At 40.3% G+C, this 20,661-nt stretch overlaps 1 protein-coding gene and 1 pseudogene across 2 annotated transcripts; one reads left to right on the top strand and one right to left on the bottom strand.

The window, feature by feature from the left end:
- Positions 1–14,026, bottom strand: SKP1 (S-phase kinase associated protein 1). Of its 2 annotated transcripts, XM_045507733.2 has the most exons (7): positions 13,869–14,004; positions 13,093–13,196; positions 10,966–11,062; positions 5,993–6,066; positions 3,054–3,197; positions 1,533–1,673; positions 1–885 (listed from the first exon to the last, which is right to left on the bottom strand). In XM_045507733.2, exons 3-7 carry the CDS (start codon positions 11,060–11,062, stop codon positions 850–852), a joined length of 492 nt encoding a protein of 163 aa, XP_045363689.1. In that variant the 5' UTR covers positions 13,093–13,196; positions 13,869–14,004; the 3' UTR covers positions 1–849. The 2 variants fall into 2 exon arrangements, with proteins under 2 accessions (XP_045363689.1, XP_010969918.1); XM_010971616.3 differs by lacking the exon at positions 13,093–13,196 and having other exon boundaries at positions 13,869–14,026.
- A 3,009-nt stretch (positions 14,027–17,035) lies between these two features.
- Positions 17,036–17,445, top strand: LOC105082254 (NADH dehydrogenase [ubiquinone] 1 beta subcomplex subunit 4 pseudogene; annotated as a pseudogene).
- Positions 17,446–20,661: the final 3,216 nt, after the last annotated feature.

The following is a 20,661-nucleotide window of genomic DNA, read 5'->3' on the forward strand; positions in this document are numbered from 1 at the left end:
TATGTAACTTACTTTTTATTGAAAGTATCTTGCATTCATGACGGATGCTTTCTGCATTTTGCCACACATTTTAATGTTAAAAGTTAAATTACTTTTTACATGCAAGTAGTGTGAACAGTTTTCCCCACGTAGGATCACTGATTATAAAAAGATGACACACCACATAGGTTAAGTGTCTTTCTTAATTGAAAAGCTAACAAACTGTCTAGTTATATTTCCCCTAAATCACAAACTGAGTAGTAACTGAGTCTCTAGCCAACATATTCAAAGCTGAGAAGATTAAAAATGCAAAAACGAGTCCTCAGATCCAATTAAGGAAGCCTTGCTACATACAGGCTAATCAGTATTAGTGGTACTTCTTGACTCCAGGAAGCTGGAAGACATCCTAATAACCCCACTCAGAACATTTACCTCAAGTAGCATTTTTCCAGTTTCCAACATACGAATAATGATAATAAGTTGTTAATTCTATTTCAGAAAACTTTTTGCAAGTTGTTTTATTTACAATGCCAACTTTTAAAAGTCACTAAAGTTAACTGGACAATAAACTAGGCAGAAATCGCTTTACAAAAAGAGGGAAAGCCCAAAATGCCACTTTCTATAGAGAACCCACAGTTCAATTTTATTCAGAGCAAAGAAAAAACACTTTTGATCATACTAGAAGAAATTCAGCCATACATTTGGAATCTGTACTCAAACTACACATGCAATGAGGACAATATTCTGCTGAAACAATTGATTTGCTGCTGCATTTGTCTACTGTTTTTCTACTATTAACAATTATAAACAGAGCAGTGCAACTAGTATTTGGAACAATCCTTACAGTGTTACAGCATCAGGCACAAAATTTCACTTCTCCTCACACCACTGGTTCTCTTTGCGTACCTAGAAGAGACAGATATAAGGAAGTGCCTTAAATTAAATAGTCTTTCCTAACACTACCACCTGATGATTCATCAATAGCCTGCGAAGTGGATCAGAAACAGACAGATGGAAACCAGAAAAATCAGATTAGGAATACACTTCCAGGTCACCATTCTTTGCTTCCCCAGGTTTTATTGTGCCCTGCTGACATTATCAAAAAAGTCAAAGGCAATGAGCAATTACAGCTTTGGTCACCAGAACTGACCTGCATCAACAAAATCATTCTCCTCTAGTCATTCATTTCTCCCCCATTCACTAAGCTGCTCTGAAGTAAACTGACATACAGTCATTCATAGGGCCTGCATTTGTGAAGTCAAATATTTATGGCTTACATTTAAGGTCCAGGTGCCACAACTAGTAACTGCTAAGGAATAAATATCAAACAGCATCTCTGGCTGAAAACTAATCGTTCTTATGTTTATAAAAGAGCAATATCATCTAAGCGTTTAGACTAAGAGACAAAGTAGAATATTTTTAGCCCACAGAAGGTACCTATTATCCCTCAAGTAAGGTCATGATTCCTTGATATAGATACCTCTTTTCCTAGCATGTTATTATTTAGTCTCTCTTAAAAAGCATTTGATCAAGAACAAGCTGTGAGCACCTACCTGGGCTTCCTCTTCTTCAGTAAAATCATTTTTGATATTGAAGGTCTTGCGTATCTCCTCAGGAGTTTTCCCCTTGATCATATTGGCAACAGTCTTGCATGTAACATCAAGCAAACCTTTGATGTCTAAGTAGTTTGCAGCCTGTAAAGTAATTGTTATTTTCATTAAAGTATACTTGATGTTTTAAATTAAACCCAAAGTTAGTGAATAACAATCCATACCTACTTAAGCTTGAAATGTTAATTTTAAGAAATTAGAGAATAAATAACAAGACAAACTCTTCTGTGCAAGATTTTTCTATGTCCCTTTCTTTGTTATACTTCTATAATCCTGAGTCCTTGTGTTGCCTTAAACAAATCACACTACTTCAAATGTTAAAGAATGGCCACTACTGACAGTTTTGTGTGCGTATGCGCACACAAAAGCACAAGTCAAATCCTGACAAAAATATTTACTCCCTTTCTTTGTGTTTAATTTCATCTTTCCTTAGTTTCTTAAGGTAAAAGCTTAGATCACTAATTTGAGATTTTTCTTCTTTTTCAATATAGGTGTTTAGTGCTATCAATTTCCCTCTAAATGCTACTTTAGCTGCATCTCACAGATTTTCATGTCATGCTTCAATTCCGTTCAGTTTAAAATACTAATTTTTCTTTCAATTTCTTCAACTCATGGATTACTGAGAAATGTGTTATTCAGTTTTCAAATATTTACAGATTTTCCAGACAGCTTTCTGTTCCTGATTTCTAATTTAATTCCATTGTGATCAGAAAACAAACACATTTTGTGTGACTTGAATCCTTTCAAATTTGAGACTTGCTTTATGGCCCAGAACATGTCTATCTTGGGAGTATACACTTGAAAATAGTACGTATCCTGCTTCATTAGATACAACGTTCTTAAAATGTCTGTCAGGACAAGCTGGTTGTTATTCAAGTCTTCTACATTCTCACTGATTCTGTCTACTTGTTTTACCAATTATTTAGAAACAGGTGCTAAAATCTCTAACTATGATTGTAGATCTACCTATTTACCCTTCAGACTTCTATTGGCTTTTGCTTCACTTTTTCAAAGTTCTGCTTTTAGGTAGATTGACATTTAGGATTCTTACGTACTCTGTTAATAACAAACTGAACCCTTTATCATTACACAATGACCCTCCTTAGTCCTGGTAATATTGTTTTGAAATCTACTTTAATGTAGTCATTACAGTTTTCTTATGATTATTATCTTTTTCCACCCTTTAAACCTAATTGTCTTAATATTTAAAGTGAGTTTTTTGCAGACTGAATAGCTAAGTCTTGCTTTTTTATCCAACATGATAATCTCTAACCTCTAATTGTGGTATTTAGACCATTTACTTTTATTGTGGTTACTGATATACAGATTTAAATATAGCACTGCAATTGACTTTAGAGAGCATTAATATTCAGTATCAGTGAATTTAACAAATTTAACTCTTACTGAAAAAGTGATAAAGGCTCTGGACTAGAAATATCAAATAATATGCATTTAAAAACATACCAGAATAAGTTCAAAAAGCGTTCCTTGGTCAACTTTCAGGAATTCTTGGTCCCAAACAGGGATATCATCTGTTCGCTTTTCTTTGTTCTCATCATCCTCAGGAGGAGGAGGATCATCCTTGTGGTGGGTGCACCACTGAATAACCTACAACAACAAAAGTTCATTCTTCTGTGGCATTTTCTCACAAGGTACTCATTCTACTGTGGGGGCAAGGTTTTTCCTACACTGGGCTAAGAACTAGCTATAAGTCAATTTGAATAACAGTTAGTAGCCAAGCCTGAAAAGCACAACCCTAGAGGGTAGAAGATCTTAGTAACAGTGAACCATGCAGATTACTATACTTGACCATATTAAAAGCACCTATGCAAAAAACATAAATGAAGTCGGATACTACTTTAGACTGCACCCCCCACCCCAAAATAAAAAAAAATTGAAATGTTGATACTAAGCATTGGCAATAGTGTGAGGGCAACATGAACTCTTCTCCTGTAGAGTGTAAATTGGTATAATCCTTTTGAAAAGTAATCTAGGAATACCTAGTGAAGCTGAGTATGGGCATACGTTATTACCAAGCACTTCTAAACACCCTTGACATGTACTATTTGCTTTAAGAACAAAGCAGGAAAAGCCCAATGTTCTCTTAGTAGGGGAATGAACATATTACAGTTAAAACTTTCTGGAAGTTGATTAGCTAGACTGTGTAACATCATAAAGACAATGTACATGGAAACTGTTCAGTTGGAGAACCTAGGTGGTAGGAAAATGGGTGTTTGCTGTATAATTTAACTTCTCTGTATAATTAAACCTTTTCATATTATAATGTTAGGGGAATGAATATGTTAAGAGAAAATGAGAGAGCTGAGAAATTTACTACCAGGATACAAAAAAAAGGGAAAGAACTATTTCTAGAAAGAGAAGCCAAGCATAAAGGGCTTTAATTAAATTAACAGCTTTTTAAGAAGTTCCAGTAATTTAAGAAAGTAATTAGTAACATATTGGCATTAAAGAACTCTTAAAAAGATAGGTAAGAAATTAACGTTGATGGAGTTTCTGGTCAGATGAGAGACAAGGAAGGGAAATTTTATTGCATATTTTAGTTTTTGGATTATATTATTAGTAAATATATTTAAGTTTAAATAATTGTAATTGATAATGCAAATAGGTTGGAAAAAAATTATTCTAAGTGGCCCTATATCACCCAGCCCATTAACTCTGACCTTTTCTATTACTTCCTTGCCTGTTCATTATGTTCAAGCCACCACACTAGCTCCCTGGCCTTTCCTCAAAAGACGGGGTATACTCTTATCTTAGGGTCACTGCACTTGTTTCCACTGCCCAGAAATTTACTTCCCCCACATATTCATGTCTTTGTTCAAAGATCAGCTTCTCACAGTAAGGCATTTCCTGAACATCTTTATTTTAAAAATAGCCAACTCCCCACCTACCAATCCTCTTATATTCCACAGCTTTTCCAGCTGACATATTTTTTATGTTGTGCATTTGCCCCTTCATCTTTACAATTTAAACTCAAGGACAGAGATTTTTGTCTCTTTAGTGCACTGCTATACCTCCAGCACCTAAAACATGCCTGGCATCTGAATGAATGCAAGCAAAAGTCCTTTCAGAAACATTTTATATTAGCATAATGTTGAATGTTGATTTGCAAGACAATGCTCAGAAGTCAGAAAGGATATCTAACTAGATAAAATACAAAGCTTCTAAACCATAAAATACTATAAATTGACATATGACAAGCAAACTAGTAGAACCTCCATATAAAGAACTCCTATAAAAAGCCTAGACTACAAAACAAATGAACCTCTAAAACATGCCAAGTAGAATAAGCCAGACACAAAAGGATAAATATTCTACAATTCCATTTTATAAGGTACCCAGTATAGTCAAAGTTCATAAAGATAAAAAAAACAGAATAGTGGTTACAAGGGGCTAGAGGAGGTCCTACTGGGGAATTCTTATTTAGTTGGTAGTTTCAGTTTGGGATGATGAAAAGGTTCTCTAGATTGTTAGTGGTGATGATTTACACAACCATGTAAATGTACTTAATGCCACTGAATTGTACACTTAAAAAACTTAAAATAAAAAAAGTTAATATGATAAATTTTATGTTATGTGTATTTCACTACCTTTTTTTTAAAAGTCTGTTTGAAAGATGGGCAAAGGAAGACGGACAATAAAGAAAACATAAATGGCCAATCACAAATATAAAAAACATTCAGGCTTAGAGAATCACTTCACACCCAGTCTAAGGATATTAAAAAGATTGGTAATAGCCAATTGTGGTAAGAATATGGAAAAATATGCAGTGCAGCTGCATCTCATGTTAGGGTCAAGAGGATGCATAAGATGAAATTGTGTATGGTTAATGACCTCTGAAAATCCCTCAGCAATGAGCCAACTGTTACTGACTACTGCCACCTCTAAGCCTAGTCAGCTTTCCCCCTCAAGTGTGGAAACTGGTTGCTCTTTCTGCAGATAAGCATTCAATTAAACAGGTGGCTCTGTTAAGGAGTCATATCCTCTGAAACACTAAAATCCTACTGAATGTAGAGAGCTGTTTATGCTTAGAAACAGAGTAAGGTGATCAACTGAAAAAACAAACAAACAAAACATATTTCTTGTTCTCAAACTCCTTCTGAGGCATACCCATTCAGTGGACAAACAATACAAAAATTTCTCCTTTTTGCTAAGCACATACTGTAATACAATAAACAATAATTTAAATGTGTTAATGAAAAAGACTAGACAATTTAAATATTTAAATATTCACGTGGCCAGGTTAAACAAACCACAACAAATATCTACAGTCGTAATTGTACTATGTAGTTTTTTTTATAGGAAGCTATCTTATAGAAAGATCACCAGGATATTGCTAAATGAAGAAAGGAATGCATATGTATACATGTAGTTTGCTACCTTACCTTTTTTAATATTGCTGCATTAACATTAGGTAGAGGAACTGGATCATCATCTCCTTCATCATCCATTCCCAAATCTAAGAAAACCAGAAGACAGTTGCCATCATTTCCTAAAGCCATTGTAACATTGGCTATGTTTCAGACAAGTAACTTGCAAGACATGTTGTCTGAAAGACTATAAAAAGTGCTTTATTAAGAAAAGTTGTCTTAAAAAGCATTTAAAATTGGTGGTTCCTAACAACAGCTCCATGAACTACCCAAAACTATATAAAGTTGTGTGAGTACACAAATACAGAAATATTGTATGAAGAGAGTTCTTAATTAGGAGGAAAAGTGATTTAATAACTGAGCAGTCATCTGGGAAAAAATTAAAGCCAGAACCTTATCCTTACTCTTTATACCAAACTCTCTAGATGGACCCCACTTAGAAAAATAAAACAACGTAAAGTATTGCAAAAGTAACAGCATCTCAGTCTATTAAAATCTGAAGCCCAAAGATGTACATATACACACACAACAGATCATGCAGCCACTGACAAAAACAAGGCAGGCAGCTCCATACATACTGGTATGATTTCAGGATTAAAAGTTTTTAAAAGCCAGATATAAAAAGATAAATGTTATCTGACTAAAAATGGGAACATACTTATATATTTATAATTAAAATACCTCCAAAAGGATATATAAGGAACTGTTAACAATATTATGCCTATGAAAGTTAATGAGAAAATGGGTTGAGGGACTTACACCCTTTAGTGTTTATTTGTCATGTACATATTACCTATAATCTTGAACCTATTATGTTTCTCCGGCAAAAAGGCCTAACTTTTAGATTATCAAAGTGGCTGGTGAGCTCCAAAGAAAAAACTTAAAACCCGTATATTACTTAAAGATTCTAAATAAGAGCATTTTTGAAACTAAATGTCCTTCAGTTTCTACACAACTGAAAAAGAGCTGCCAAAGAAAGTTACACAACAGAAGTACCAAGGTTAGAGGTCAAAAGTTACTATAGCACTATATTGGTTGTAGCAGAGTATCAGTTATGCTGACACGGTCAGTACTGAGTCAAACATCTGAGTCCCTAATAAATATCAGGTGCTGTCCTAGGCGGTGAAGAATCAACAATGAACACAGGAGGATGGGAGGAACTGTTGCAATTTTAGATACAGGGTGCTTTACAGAGAAAATGACAACTAAAGGAGAGAACACCTAAGCAGAGGAAATGGCAAAGGCAAAGGCCTTCTGATGGGAGTGTCTGGAAAGTTCTAAAGATTATAAGGAATCTAGTGTTACAAGAGCAGAGTTAGCCAGGGTGAAAGGAGGAGATGAAATCAATACAAGGAGGCCTAATAGGACCTTGTGCAATTTGGCTACTGTATTAAAGCAGCAGGAAAAGAGGGAAAACAATTATGGCACTAGCAACTATTCAGGCAAGTACAGGTGGCTTGTAAACGGTTTATAGCTATGGAAAAAGAAATAGTATGAATTTTGAAAGTAAAGGCAATAGGATTTGCCAACAGAAAGAAAGGAGAATGTGAGAGGAGTCAGGGAAGGCCAAGGTTTATGACACGAGGAACTAGATGGATGGAGCTGCCCCTGGAGTTGCCATTAATATGGAGAAGGTTGTCAGAGATCTCATTTTGGAGGGCAGAGAATTGAGAATTAACAAGCCTAAGTTTCATAAGTTTGAGATATCTATTAAATATCTAATGGTAGATGAAGCAGTTAAAAAAATGCAAGTCTAAAAATGAAAAGACAATTGTAGGTAAGTTTGAGAACTGATGTATAAATGATTTATAACACTATGAGACTACATGAGGTGACCAAGGGAAATGAAGGAGCATATAGTAAAGAGTAAGCAAACCTCAGGGAAATGAAGGCTTTAAAGACGGGAAGAGAGAAGGCTGTGTGTTAGGTAAGTAACAAGCATCCTGGAAGCCAAATGTGAAGGGACTGATCAACTGTCAAAGACTATCAATCAGTCTAGATGAGAAATAAAACAAATGATCCACTTGACACACGGAGATCAATTTAACAACTAGTTCCAGCGGAGTGGTAAAGATGAGAGTAGATTAAAAAAGTATCTTATTTTCCTGTAGTGGTGGATTCACTCATCTACCCTTCCCTTCCTCCCACCAATGCCTTTTCCTGATCAGTCTAGAGTAAAACTATAAAATGACAGTATTTCATCTGGATCAAGTCACTTATGCTTTATCTGATCTAGTATGAAATATTTTTAATCAGAGGGGAGAGAAGTTACATTATGTAAAAATTTGTGCTTGGGAAATGAACATATTAGAAGAAATATAATACAGAAGACCAGCTAATTTAGATCTAAATGTTACTAGGAAGAAGGCTTAAGTCACATTAAAAATAAGTGCCTTACAGTTGTAAAGGATCACATCTCTAGCACTTAAACTAAGGATTTGCAATGTTTTTTGCTTTTAGACTGAATGCACAAGTTTCAACAGTCATTCCTTCAAGCCATTTAGTTTCTAGGACTTTCCAAAAACACCTGTATCCTGATACCATACCCTGAACCTGGACAAATCAGTCAATCCTTATGAACACACATGCCAAGATTTTCATTTCTGATTATCCTGTGATTAGGTTTCAACAAACTCCAATCCTCAAAGGCTAGAACTCTATATAAACCAGTGTACTTAAGATAAAGCCATTCACCCCTGGTGCCCAAATGCTATATAAGCAAAGAGTCATTTAACTGTTGCTGTCTATCAGTGATTCAGTGATCAAAGTTGGTGTGGAAAACCTTCAAGAAGCCCTATGTTCTTACATTGGCAAATGCTTCTTTGAAGCAGCACAGGACAGATTAGTGTGCCAGGCACCAACTAAGATGAAATAAATAACACTTTCATTGCCAAAGCAAGTATTCAGGCAGCAGTTTTGGTATCAGTTTCTACATCTTCTAGATAAAGCCTTACTCACCTGCCTTTAGGGACCCCTGGATTGCTTTCACACTTTTATTAGTGACCATACCATAGTTCTTCATTCAACAGGTACTTGATGAACAGTGACTGTGGGATGTACCAAGGGGTTTACAACTTAATAGCAGCAATCTATGTATGTAAGTTACGAGGGTACAGGATTATAAGTGCCACATGACTGCTGTCAATTACCAAAAAAAAAAACAAAACTTAACATTGAGCTTTTATTTTCTATTAGAAAACAGAAGACAAACCCACTGCAATTGAGCTTCTGCCTCTACCACACCTATCATCTGCTGTTAGAAGTCCTCTAACTTACTATCTCTGAAATCCTAAGTGACCAGTCTGCAGTATATAATTCTGATAATCACTCTGGTCACTTCAAAATGCCTCCCTTAGCTTTCACAAACCCCACCTTACTGATTCTCCACCTCTGACTTCTACTCTTAACACCCCACCCTACCCCAATGTAGCCACTTGCCAACCTCACTTACTCCCATAACCCACCATACAAATAAAGTCTATCTCCAGCAGTCTACAATTCAGGGACCAAGATCCACATACTCAACTGACTAGTAGCTTATTACAAAGATCTTTTGAAGGCATCTCATAAATATATAACATGTCCAAGTCCAAAGTCATTTTCTTTCCATTTCTCCCAAATCTGTTCTTCAGCTCTACCAAGTACAGTATCACAATCACAACCCCAACTAAAAACCTATTTTACCTTAAAAAAAAAAAAAAATCCTGTCTACTTTACTAGATTTGAAATATCACCTCACTAGTTTGATACACTACATTCTCTCCACAAACCTAAAGAATAACATCAGCCAAGATGTTTCCACAGCACTATTTCACACACAACTTTATTAATACACTAATTATATCATGTGACAGTTTGCCTTGTTTAATGTCTGCCTCCCTTCCTGGTTTATACATCCTTCAAGGGCAAAACCCATTTCTCACCTACTTTCTTTTCACCAGCACATAACCCTTCACTGAAATATCTATAATATATAGAGAAACAAAAACTTTTGATATTTGAGTACAGTCAGCCCTCCATATCCACAGGTTCCACACCCATGGATTCAAACAGCCACAGATACAAAGTACTAAAAAATAAAATTAAAACATTCCAGAAAGTTTCAAAAAGCAAAACTTGAATTTGTCACACACAGGCAACTATTTACAGAGCACTTATGGTGTTATCAGGTATAAGTAACCTAGAGACAATTTAAAGTATAAGGAAAGATATATGTAGGTTATATTCAAATACTATACCATTTTATATAAGGGATTTGAGTATCCACAGATTTTGGTATCCGCAGGGGGCCATGGAACCAATCCCCTGCAGACACAGGGAGGTGACTGCACTGAAGAACATTCTTATTACTACTAAGGTTTTTTCCACCAATTTTAGAAACTCCATATACTATTAACGTCTAGCAGCCCACTGACAATATTAAGAGATCCACATAATAAGTTTCAAAACCCATTTTCTTGCCTTCTTTGATGTACTGCATATATGCTTTGTAGCAGTTTTAAAGGAATGACAGAACAGATGAGAGAAAACTCGGTATAAAAAAAAAAGAAAAAGACATCTCCTCAGTTTACAATCTACTCAGCTTACTCTCTCTGTTGAAACAAGGTGCTCTATTTAGCTACCATATATAAGGTATCTCTTTTCCAAAGGCTCTAGGTTTTGTCATTAGAAATTGTGAACCCAAATCTACATGAAAGAGAAACAGGCCATTGTGTAAGGCTTGGAAACCATTTCAGTATTAGCTTATGGTATTACCTATTTAATAAGGGGAAAAAACTCATTAATTCAGACAATGTAGGGGGAAAAAAGTCACCTGTACCAGAAAAATGCAGTTACTATTTTAAAGAAAAGAAACGTAAACTATATCCCTTTATACTCTTGAGCATTTTATGACAGATTATTACTTGTATAGACTCAATGTTCACAGATTATCTCAAGATACACAGTTCCTTCCCTTTCCCCTGACCAAGGTTTTCTAATAAACTTACCTTCCAACATGGTCTTGATAGTCACAGATTGTTTGGCAATTTCAACATCAACTTCGAATATCTCTCCATCAGAACTCTGCAACTTAATTGAAGGCATCTAAAAAAAAAAAGGTATCACACTGAATTTTAAATTTAAGAGACATTACTTCTAGATGACATTTCATCAACTACACGCTGTTAGAAGCCCTCTAACTTATTAACTATAAAGGACCTGCAGTGTATAACCCTAGAAAACATTCCAAGTGATTATTCACAGGTCACCATACAAGCGTTTCTATAAAATTTTTTTCAAAATGTAACTCCTAAGACCAGAAGCTTTTAAGCCCTGCCCCACTGAACTCATTACCGATATAATTTTAGAGTTAACACTTTATATTTTTGATGTCAAATTTATCTAAAGTAGACTTATTTATTCTTTGCCTGCCTTTCTGCTTTCATGAATACTGACTGCTCCTATTTGAATAGTTAACTGCCACAATTAACCTCACCTCCAAACCTGAGGGAGGTCAGACCAAAATAAACAAAGCTACTAAATAAGACAGTAATTTCCCCATAATGAGACTTCCCAATGAAAAATGAACTCAGATCCAAAGAGAAGATCAAGATATATTTATGTTCAGATTAATGCAAAATCATATACAAGAGAATAAAATACTTAAGGATAAGCAGATGTTGATCTAACTCCCTAAACCAAGTAACAAATTTCAGTCCTTTTTATCTTTCATTACTGACTGTCCAGGTGTCCAAGTCTGAGGTCATCTGCCCAAAACTTAATAGTAAAAACCTATTACTTACTCCAAAAATGTATTTATTAACTCAGATTAATTATGGTCATTAGGAAAAAGACATCGCTTACATAAAAGTTAATTAAGCAATTAACTTCAAAGGACTGGAATTCCGGAAAAAAACAAAACAAAAACAACAACAAAAAAACCTCTTTAAAATTAAAGTTTTAAGCCAGCAATTTTTTTTTTACCATCTTCAGGTTCTTGGGGGAACAAGCACAAGGGGGAAGGGCAGCAATACCTGACTGTAAAAATTCAAGACCTCTTTACATTTCAAGTATAGATTTTAAACGCCCATATTTCTGAGATGTTCATAATCCTGTGATGTCACTATAACCTAAATGTATAGAATTTGGCATTTGAAACATTGACTGAGCCTATTTTAGGTTCCAAGACTTAAAGACCCATTAAATCAGTAAAAATAGTCATTCAGTTCTTCCCAGACAACTGTCTTCAACCCTCAAAACAGACAAGCTGATAGGGCAAGGAAGCAAAAAGGTAACTGTTTTAAAACCAGCCACTGAAATATCCAGCTTTTACTCATCCATGGTTGGAGAGAATTTCACTTTTCAATTCACTCAATGTCTACTTCTCCATGTTGCTCAGTGCTTGCCAATAATGCAGGACAAAGAGCAGAGGACCTTCCCTGTGACAAGGCTGTAACATAAGGTATACTCCCAAAGAAGTATTTTAATGTGAGCCCAATTATTAACCATAAAACATTCTATGTTCTTTTTATGGTCCACAGTACTGGAATAAACATTACAGAATCACAAGTCTGGCAATGCAGGTGATAAAATTACTTTTAAGCAAGACAAACATTTGGTATTTCAACTAAGTCTTGATAAACAGCAAGATCTGCTTAGTCATAGTCAAATTTGTGTATTAAGTTACTCTTATGGGGGTTGAGATCTTACTAAATAAATAGCAGGGAAGCAATCACTTAATCTGTAATTCGATGCACTTTGTAGTGCTAAACTTGATATTCTAATTTTTTTTAGTGTTAAATAGATGGGATTCAGTGCAAAGTTTTCAGATATTAATGGATGGTATTTTGATTTAACATGCTTTCAAGACCATTCCTTCAATTCCTTAAACTCCTGTACATGGAAATTAAATCACCCTCCATGGCTGGCATGAGGTGGGTTCTATCATCATAATTTAAAAAACCTGTTTAAAATAACCAGAAATTGACACCTCTTTTTAGAGGGCAGAGTTAAGTCTACACTGCTCCATTACACAGAAACATTCTACTGTGACGCTCTGATGAAAAAATTAATAACCCAAAACCCAAGCCTTAAGTCTCCATTAAAAAGTGAACCAAAACAGGTGAACGTCCTACCCCTTCAAAGCCAGGCACCTCGAGTTAAGTTTTAGTGTCCCCGAAACTCACACCACTATGGCGATGGCATCTGCTATTACAACAGTTGTTTCAGCAATCGCAGGCTACGGCAAAAAAAAAAAAAAAAGGAAACAAATATTCCGAAGAAGCAGACGGCTCTCTGCAAGATTTGGCCCCAGCACAGTTAAGCAGGAATGGGGACTAGTGACGCCAGATACAAGGGCGAAAAAGGATGGACGCCAAGAGTCCAGCGCTCCCGGATTATCACTGCCACGCTCCTTCCGGACACCAAAACAACAAACATGGACACATGCCCACGCTCACGCCGCCCCAGGGAACTCTATTAAAAGCCCCACCACCATCCACGTCTCGGGTTCCCGGGGCGGGCAGGCTTGACGCCAAGGGAGGCCCCCAGCCGCAGCGTGGGCCTTCAGACGAGCTCCGCGACGGCTGACTGTCGTCCAGTGCATAGAAGGCCCAATCCTGGGACCGGCTCGCTCGCACCTTCTCCCACCCGCCTGACCGGGTGCCCACGGGGCGACGTGAAGACGCGCGGCTAGAGGAGGCCTCGCCGAGTCGAGGGGCGGGGTGGGAAAAAGGGGCCCGCCCGCCCGCACCTCCCGGAGAATGGGGTCGGCAACGGGTTCCACCGGGCCTGACGGACGGCGGGGCCCAAGTGCCTCTGGCCTCGAGCAGGGCCAAAGTCGCAGCGGTGCGGTCAAGAGCTCCAGTCAGCGGCGCCACCGCCCCTCCCAGCTCGGTCGGTGGCTACTCACGGTGTTAGGTCTCAAAGACACGGCAGGCCGGAGGCTGACGAGAGGAGGGTGGCGTCAGGAAACAGAAAAAGAGAAAGGCAGAGAACAAGGCCACTTCAGCGGCGCGGCGCGGCGTCTAGCTTTATAGGCGCGGGCGCAGGCGCCGAGGACCCCGGGGCCCGTGGCGTCACAGAGCCGCCGGGGCTGGCCGCCGAGATCGCCTGATTGCAGGCTGGGCGGGCCGGGCGAAAAGCGGCCTGGCGGGGCGGGGCGCAGCAGCTCTGGACTCTCACCCCCACCCTCGAAAGCGCAGCTCGCCCTCCTCTAAGCGGGAACCGAGGACTGGCTGGGGTACTCCACGGCCTGCGAGGATCCCTCAGGCGGGGGCTGTCCTAGCCGAATTAAAGACCCCAGTCCCAAAGAGCCTAGAAGCCGCTGGAGAGTTTGGTTATGTGTGTGCAGGGCCAAGGGGCTGTCTGCGTCTCCCCTTTCATGACGAGGAAACTGGGGCTCAGAGAAAGAATGGGAGCTGGCCTTTTCAGTCAGCGCTGTGAGATTCCGCTCAGAGCCTCAGTGTCCTCCCCTGAACCTAACAGTTGTTAGCTCAACTCCCATCAGTAACTCATGGGGTGAAATACCGGTACCCTTTTCTCTTTTATTTGGAAGCGAATGGGTTCAGAACGGTTCAGTGGCAGAGCAAGGATTTTTCGGTACTCTTAACCCTCATTTCCCATCACTGATTTCTGAAGAGGCCTCCAGTCCAAAATAACCATTGTTGCAGGGAAACCCCAGGTGTAGAGAGGAGGCCTCTAACTGCCAGTGAATATCCGTTCATTCAGCAAAAGTGTATTAAGCCCATATGAATGCCCGAGTAGGGCGGCGTGGGGAACAAGGGGTGGTAGTAGTACACAGTGCTGGGGATTCAGCGTGGAACCAGGCATCCAGAGTCTAGCCTGCCCAGAACTTCTGTATGGGATGCTCCCTGAATGCTGTGTGATAGGGTCCCTAGGATGAAGCCGACTTCTAAGAGTAAAGGGTTAGTTTGAAAATTCCCAGCCCCACCCTCCCCAGTCAGGGACTTTGACCCGCTCTACCTTGCTCTGCTTAGGGAATATTGCCACCCCTCCCTAGGAGACTAAGGCGCCAGGCTCACCTAACCAACGGGCACGTGATGGTATTCCTGACGCCAAAGAGACAAAAGGCACTTCCACACAGGGCCCCCTAAGGAAATCAGAGGCCTACAGCTCTTCTGGGATTGGACTGGGCAGGGAGGCCAGGCAGCTCCTTGGGTTACCAGGTCTTTGTCTGCAAGCTGTGGTATCCAGTGTCTGTCAGGTGCCACAGCTGATGACAGGAAGATGAAAGGACCTACAGTTCTCATACTTTTTCTCCACAACGGTGCCCTGCCCTCTAGCTCAAGCTTCAAGTCTTCAAGTCAAGGCCCCCTGAATCTCCTTTGCTCGCCCACCCATGACAGACAAAGTGGCATTTTGTAGTCTTGTTGAGCATCCTAAGCAGGACTGGGCAGTGCCAGGTCATACATCTAGCCTGAGGATCCAGCTCAGGGCCTGGCATAAAGTAGGTGTATGTTTTTCCACGTATGTCTAGGGGCCCCTAATATTAGAATCACCGAAAGATTCTTGTTTTTAAAATGCAGGTTTCATTTGCTCATATAGATGTTATATGCATAGATTCTCTCAGGAAAGGTAAACAAGAAATTGACTCCAAGGAAGGGAACTAGGTAATTGGAGAATAAGGGTTAGGGTGCTTTTTTACTTTATACCTTTTTCTACCTTTTGAATTTTGATCCATATAAATGTGTTACTTATTCAAAATTTTCTTTACGTCAAAAAAATTCACATCAGATCAAGAAAAATTCAGATTCATGAGTCCACTCTTGATCTGATGAATCAGGTTGCCTAGGGGCAGGTTTTTCTGCCTTTTAAACAAGTCCTCCAAGTGACTTAAGCCCAGGATAAGTTGAGAAACCACTATAGTAGGGAATCAGTGATGAAGCACTGCTAAGGGGCCAGCAGTGTCTGTCAAAGGTTACTCATTTAGCTTCACATTTTCTGAATCAACTCTCCCCTTTACTTAGGAGAGACAAGACAGTTACAGGACTATGGTTGCAGGCTGGGGAACATGCATCGCCACTCAATGGTCCATAATCACCAGCCCAGGTCGAAAAGGACTGGCCCCCGCAGAGTCCCCTTGGTATGTGTGGGTGTGAGAGTTTGCGGGATTCCACTGATCCCAGAGCTGGCCCTGAGAAGGCCGAGGTCCTTACTTCAATCACTCCACACACCATGTCATTAAACTCCTTGTGCTTATACCTGACACTAACACAACACTGTAAATCTTCATTTTTTTTTTAAATCAAAAAACAAAAATGAAAAACCTCCTTGTGCTATAGAGGAAGAAAATAAAACCAAAGAGAAGGGACTTTTCCAGTGTCACACAGCCACTGCAGCCCCAGCCATGTTTCTGCAACTACAGCCCAGATATTGAATTTTAGCCCCTTTCCTCAAATGCCAGGAGTATTTTGTGATTTACAACTGTTCCCAGCGTACTATCTCCAGGGAAGCTAAAGGCCTGAAATTCAAGCAGTCCATGTGGGAAAGTCTGGTTTTTATGATGAAATTCATTTCCAGAAATGATCTCCTTTTGTAAATAGAGTTCCACTGTTTTAAAGGGTTCACAGGGGCACTCCTATGAGGATCGATCCTTTCGGTGGATCTAAATGGGACTTTCCTGCCCAGAATTCAGTTCAAACTCCCTTTCTCAGGCACCGACCCATGGTACCAACCCTGGACTCTGGATGTGTGTTCCAGCCCATAGGACAGCATGTAAGCTAAGAAGTAAGCCAGCCCCCATGGTCAAAGATCTCCTGGCTGCACGCTGCCATTGTGTCAACTTTCTCTGTCTTGCTCACCTGGTAGAGCTGTAAGCACAGGAACTCTGTTATGTGATCTTGGGCAAGTTATTTCACCTCTCCGAGCCTCATCTTCCTCTGCTTAGCCCCTTCTCCTTCCCTTTTGCAAGAGTCTAAGCCTTCCATCTAAAAATCAGACCACCTTATTGCTCCAGAGGAAAAAGTGCTGAATGCAAAGAAAAAAAGTTAAATTCTTGGATCTTGACTTGCAAAATGAACTCTTGAAACCCAAAGCTTTTCAGCCCAAGAAAGTTTTATGGAGTGCCCGGTTGCCAAGATATTGTTCCCCAAGTACAAGCTGTTGCCCCTGGCCACCCTGCCCACTACCCTTGACTCAGCTGAATACTACATATCTCCGGAAACTTGGAAGGCACAAGCCGAGCTGTTGGCCATAAGATCCCAGCTTCAACAGGAGTACCTACTTCAGTACAATGACCCCAGCCGCCAAGGGGTCATCAAAGATCTTGCCTTGATTTGCTGGATCTACACAAAATCAGGAAATGTCTATTCAAATTTCAGACCCACTCCCAAGACCCCCTGTTAGAAGCTCTATTTGGAATTGTGCCCTTCTTCTTCTGGTATTATGTTTTCAAAACTGACAGAGATAAGAAAGAACAACTTATCCAGGAAGGAAAATTTGATCAAACATTTAACATCTCATATTAAGTCTGGCAATAATGACTATATACACTACTGTTTAAATAAATCTATTAATCATTAAAAAAGAGAAAGTTTTATGGGGCAATGAAAGCCCAAGAGGCTTAGGATTCAGATCTTAAATTTTATACCAGCAACAGAAGAGTTGGGAAGAAGGAGGTGTGATAATACCAGAGCCAAAGGCTGGGGATGGGGAAAAAATTAAGGCAAGGAGAACATTGCAGTTAGCTACTGGGACAGATCTCTGAGAAGGGACTCTGTCCCACTCCCTCCCCTAATTCCCACTACCCAGGGATAGGGAGAGATTAGGACCCCCAGATAGGTTTGAGAGCTCTGAGAGTGATGAAAATCTGTGCCTTGGTCTGTGAGTAAGGTCTAAAGTCTTCCAAGATGAGAAAGTATGGCTGCAGTGAAGTAGAAATGGCAGCTTGGGGTGCCTGGGCAGGTGGGCCTGGGAGCATCTCAGGCTGGTGCCTAGTGTGTATGTGTAAGGATCCCAAGGAGCACTGAAGTATATCCTCAGATCCTAAAACAGCATAGAAGTGGCTCAAAGAGGGGCTAGAGAAACAGCAAGGGGCTTGTGGAATGTAATAAAGGGCACAAATTGAAACTAGATGTGTCTGGACAGTCCAAGCCAGAGAGCAAAACACAAACCCAGACATCTGTAGGCACAGCAGAAACTAAAGACGACAGTTCACAACTGGCAGGTGTCATGTCTGCCTGCCTGCTTGCCTGCCTCCCTGAGTAGAGGAAGATGGATGATGACCAAGGACCAGATAATCTCCAGCCTCCTTACCTCCCACTCTATGCCATGACCACATAAGCTTAGGATGTAGCTGTGATCCTGGATAGCAAAAGAGGGAGCAAAACCCTCAAATTGACTGAGTCAACCCCTGAAATGACTGAGTGATCAGACAGGCACTTGACTGAAGTGACCAGATTATATTTCTGCTATCAAATGGAAATCAGTACCATAGAAAGTAATTAAGAAAATAAGAGAGCTATCATTTTGGCACACCTGAACTTTCTGACTTTACAATTTCATTTGGCCATGGTGCACAGGAGTCATGCAGACCTGCTGCTGCCCACTTGCTGCTCACATCGTGTGATCTGTGGCTTCCTCTCTCTAGCCTCAATCTTCTTGTCTGTAGAATGGGCTTTATAGCAATACCTAACTCACAGGATTTTTGTGAAAATTAATTTAGTCAATCACTGGAATGGGTAAACATAAGAGTAACAATACCAAATATTGACAAGGATGTGGAGCAATTGGAATTCTCACACATTGCTGGTGGGAATACAGATTGGTACACTTCAGAAAATTGACAGCATCTCCTAAAGCTAAACATGCATATACCCAATGGCTCAGCAATTCCAATTCTGAAGTAATCCTCATTAGGAATAAGTCCTTATGTCTACCAAAAGATATGTTTAGGAATATTCCCAGCAACTTTGTCCATAAAAAAAATAGAAATAACAAATACATCAACTGTCAAATGAAAAAATGAACTTATATGGTCATATGATGGAATACTAAACAGCAGTGAAAAAGAAACTACTGATAAAACCATGGATGTATCTCACAATGTTAAACAAAACAAGGCAGACACAAGAGTACTTACTGTATGAGCCCTTTGAAAGGAAGACTAACAACATGCAAAATCTAATGTGGGTTAGAGAAGATACAATAATTGTTCCCTTTGCCAGGGAGGCAGGTATTATGAGGGAAGATTCTGGGATGCTGGCAAGTCCCTATCTTGATCCAGGTAGTGGTTTCACGGGTATATGAATGTACGCAAATTCACTGAGCTATAATTGTATTTGTGTACTGCATGCAAGTCATAACTCAATGTAAAAAGGGGGAGGTGTGAAAATGTGAAAAATGTATGTCACGTGCTTAGCACAGTGCCAGTGTCAGTTCCTGAAGGAACACTGAGCCCCTGTAGCCTCTCCTCCACATGGCTTCCTGACCCTCCACAGCCAAGGCTGCAGGCATAATGGAAGACTTTGGGAGGGAGGAAGGGGGGGATTGTTGCAAGGCCACTGTGCCCAGGTTGGATTTATCTATCCAGGGCTTCAGAGTCCAACTGAGGCATTAAACAAAGCTGCAGAAAGGGTCACTCGCCGGCTTCCTTGCTTCTATCACAGCCAGCCAGTGCAGTGTCTCCCCTGGTGAGCTATGGACCCACCCTTCGAAAACTGTCATGGAAGCTCTTAACATCCAACCTAAATGGTACAGAAGAAATTTCCTGACCCATACCTGTACCCAGCACCATCAGAGAGCTGTGGGCCCAGGCTAGACTGGAGGATTGTCAAGTCAGAGTGGGCCTGCCCAAGAGGCTGAGATGGTTGATAAGAGCCTGCCCCAGGCCACAAAGAAGGGAAGTGGGAATTTGAAGTAGGTCTGGTTGACTTACAACAGAAGAGTCAAAGTTTCCCAGAAGAGCATGGGCTACCCTCTACTCCACCTCTTCCCCAGAGGGAAAGTCTATGGAGATAGGTGGGTGCCCTCTGTGGTTTGAGAATGGCCAGGCTGGATCGAAGGCAGGCACAGGTATGGGGTTGCCCTATAGTCTGGTCCTGACCAATCCCCAAGAACTACCAACACTGATTGGTTTCAGCCAGCAGATGGTGCCAGAGGGCCAGATGGCTGTCCAAAGACAGCATCTGTACTGAGCCTTCCTCCACACTGAGATGCCTCCAGAAACTGCCTCTCTGCTCTCCAGGACCCAGAATCCTGTACAGATCCCTGGTCTGGCCATCAGAGGATGAACGCCAGAGCAACTTGACCACACACACCGTGGTTGTAGCCTCCAGCCCTGTGGGCCACAGTGTCCCTCTGTGAAATCCAATTCACATACAGCAATTTCTCTTTTGAAGATGACAAAGCCATGACAGGCATTACCTACCATCTCCAGCTATGTCTTCCCACCATTTGCCTCTGTGGGGAGCCAGAGGACCCCAGCACAAACATGTCATCTAGAGCCAGCATACTGGGGCAAAGACCACCAGACAGGGCAATATGTCTGAAAGGTGTGCAGCCCAGCCTACTAGGTGGCTGCCCATGAAGCTCCAGTCCAGACCCTAAGATGCTGAACATTTCGGGAGCCAGACTCGAGGAGACATCAGTGAGGTGAAGGCAAGTGTGATTTGATTATGTCCTATAAGGCAAGTGCCAGCTTGTGACTGCTGAATGCCCATGCTGGAAGACCTGTCTGCCAAGGG

Source organism: Camelus bactrianus, chromosome 3, assembly GCF_048773025.1.
Source record: "Camelus bactrianus isolate YW-2024 breed Bactrian camel chromosome 3, ASM4877302v1, whole genome shotgun sequence".
Lineage (NCBI taxonomy): Eukaryota > Metazoa > Chordata > Mammalia > Artiodactyla > Camelidae > Camelus > Camelus bactrianus.

Bases quoted from the DNA above. Each gene is read 5' to 3' on its own strand.
- SKP1 (XM_010971616.3), bottom strand. From the start codon at position 11,062: ATGCCTTCAATTAAGTTGCAGAGTTCTGATGGAGAGATATTCGAAGTT. The intron at 3,198-5,992 runs GTAAGGTAGCAA...TTGTTGTTGTAG, and splicing joins ATGCAGCAATATTAAAAAAG to GTTATTCAGTGGTGCACCCA. The intron at 1,674-3,053 runs GTATGTTTTTAA...ATTACTTTACAG, and splicing joins CGCTTTTTGAACTTATTCTG to GCTGCAAACTACTTAGACAT.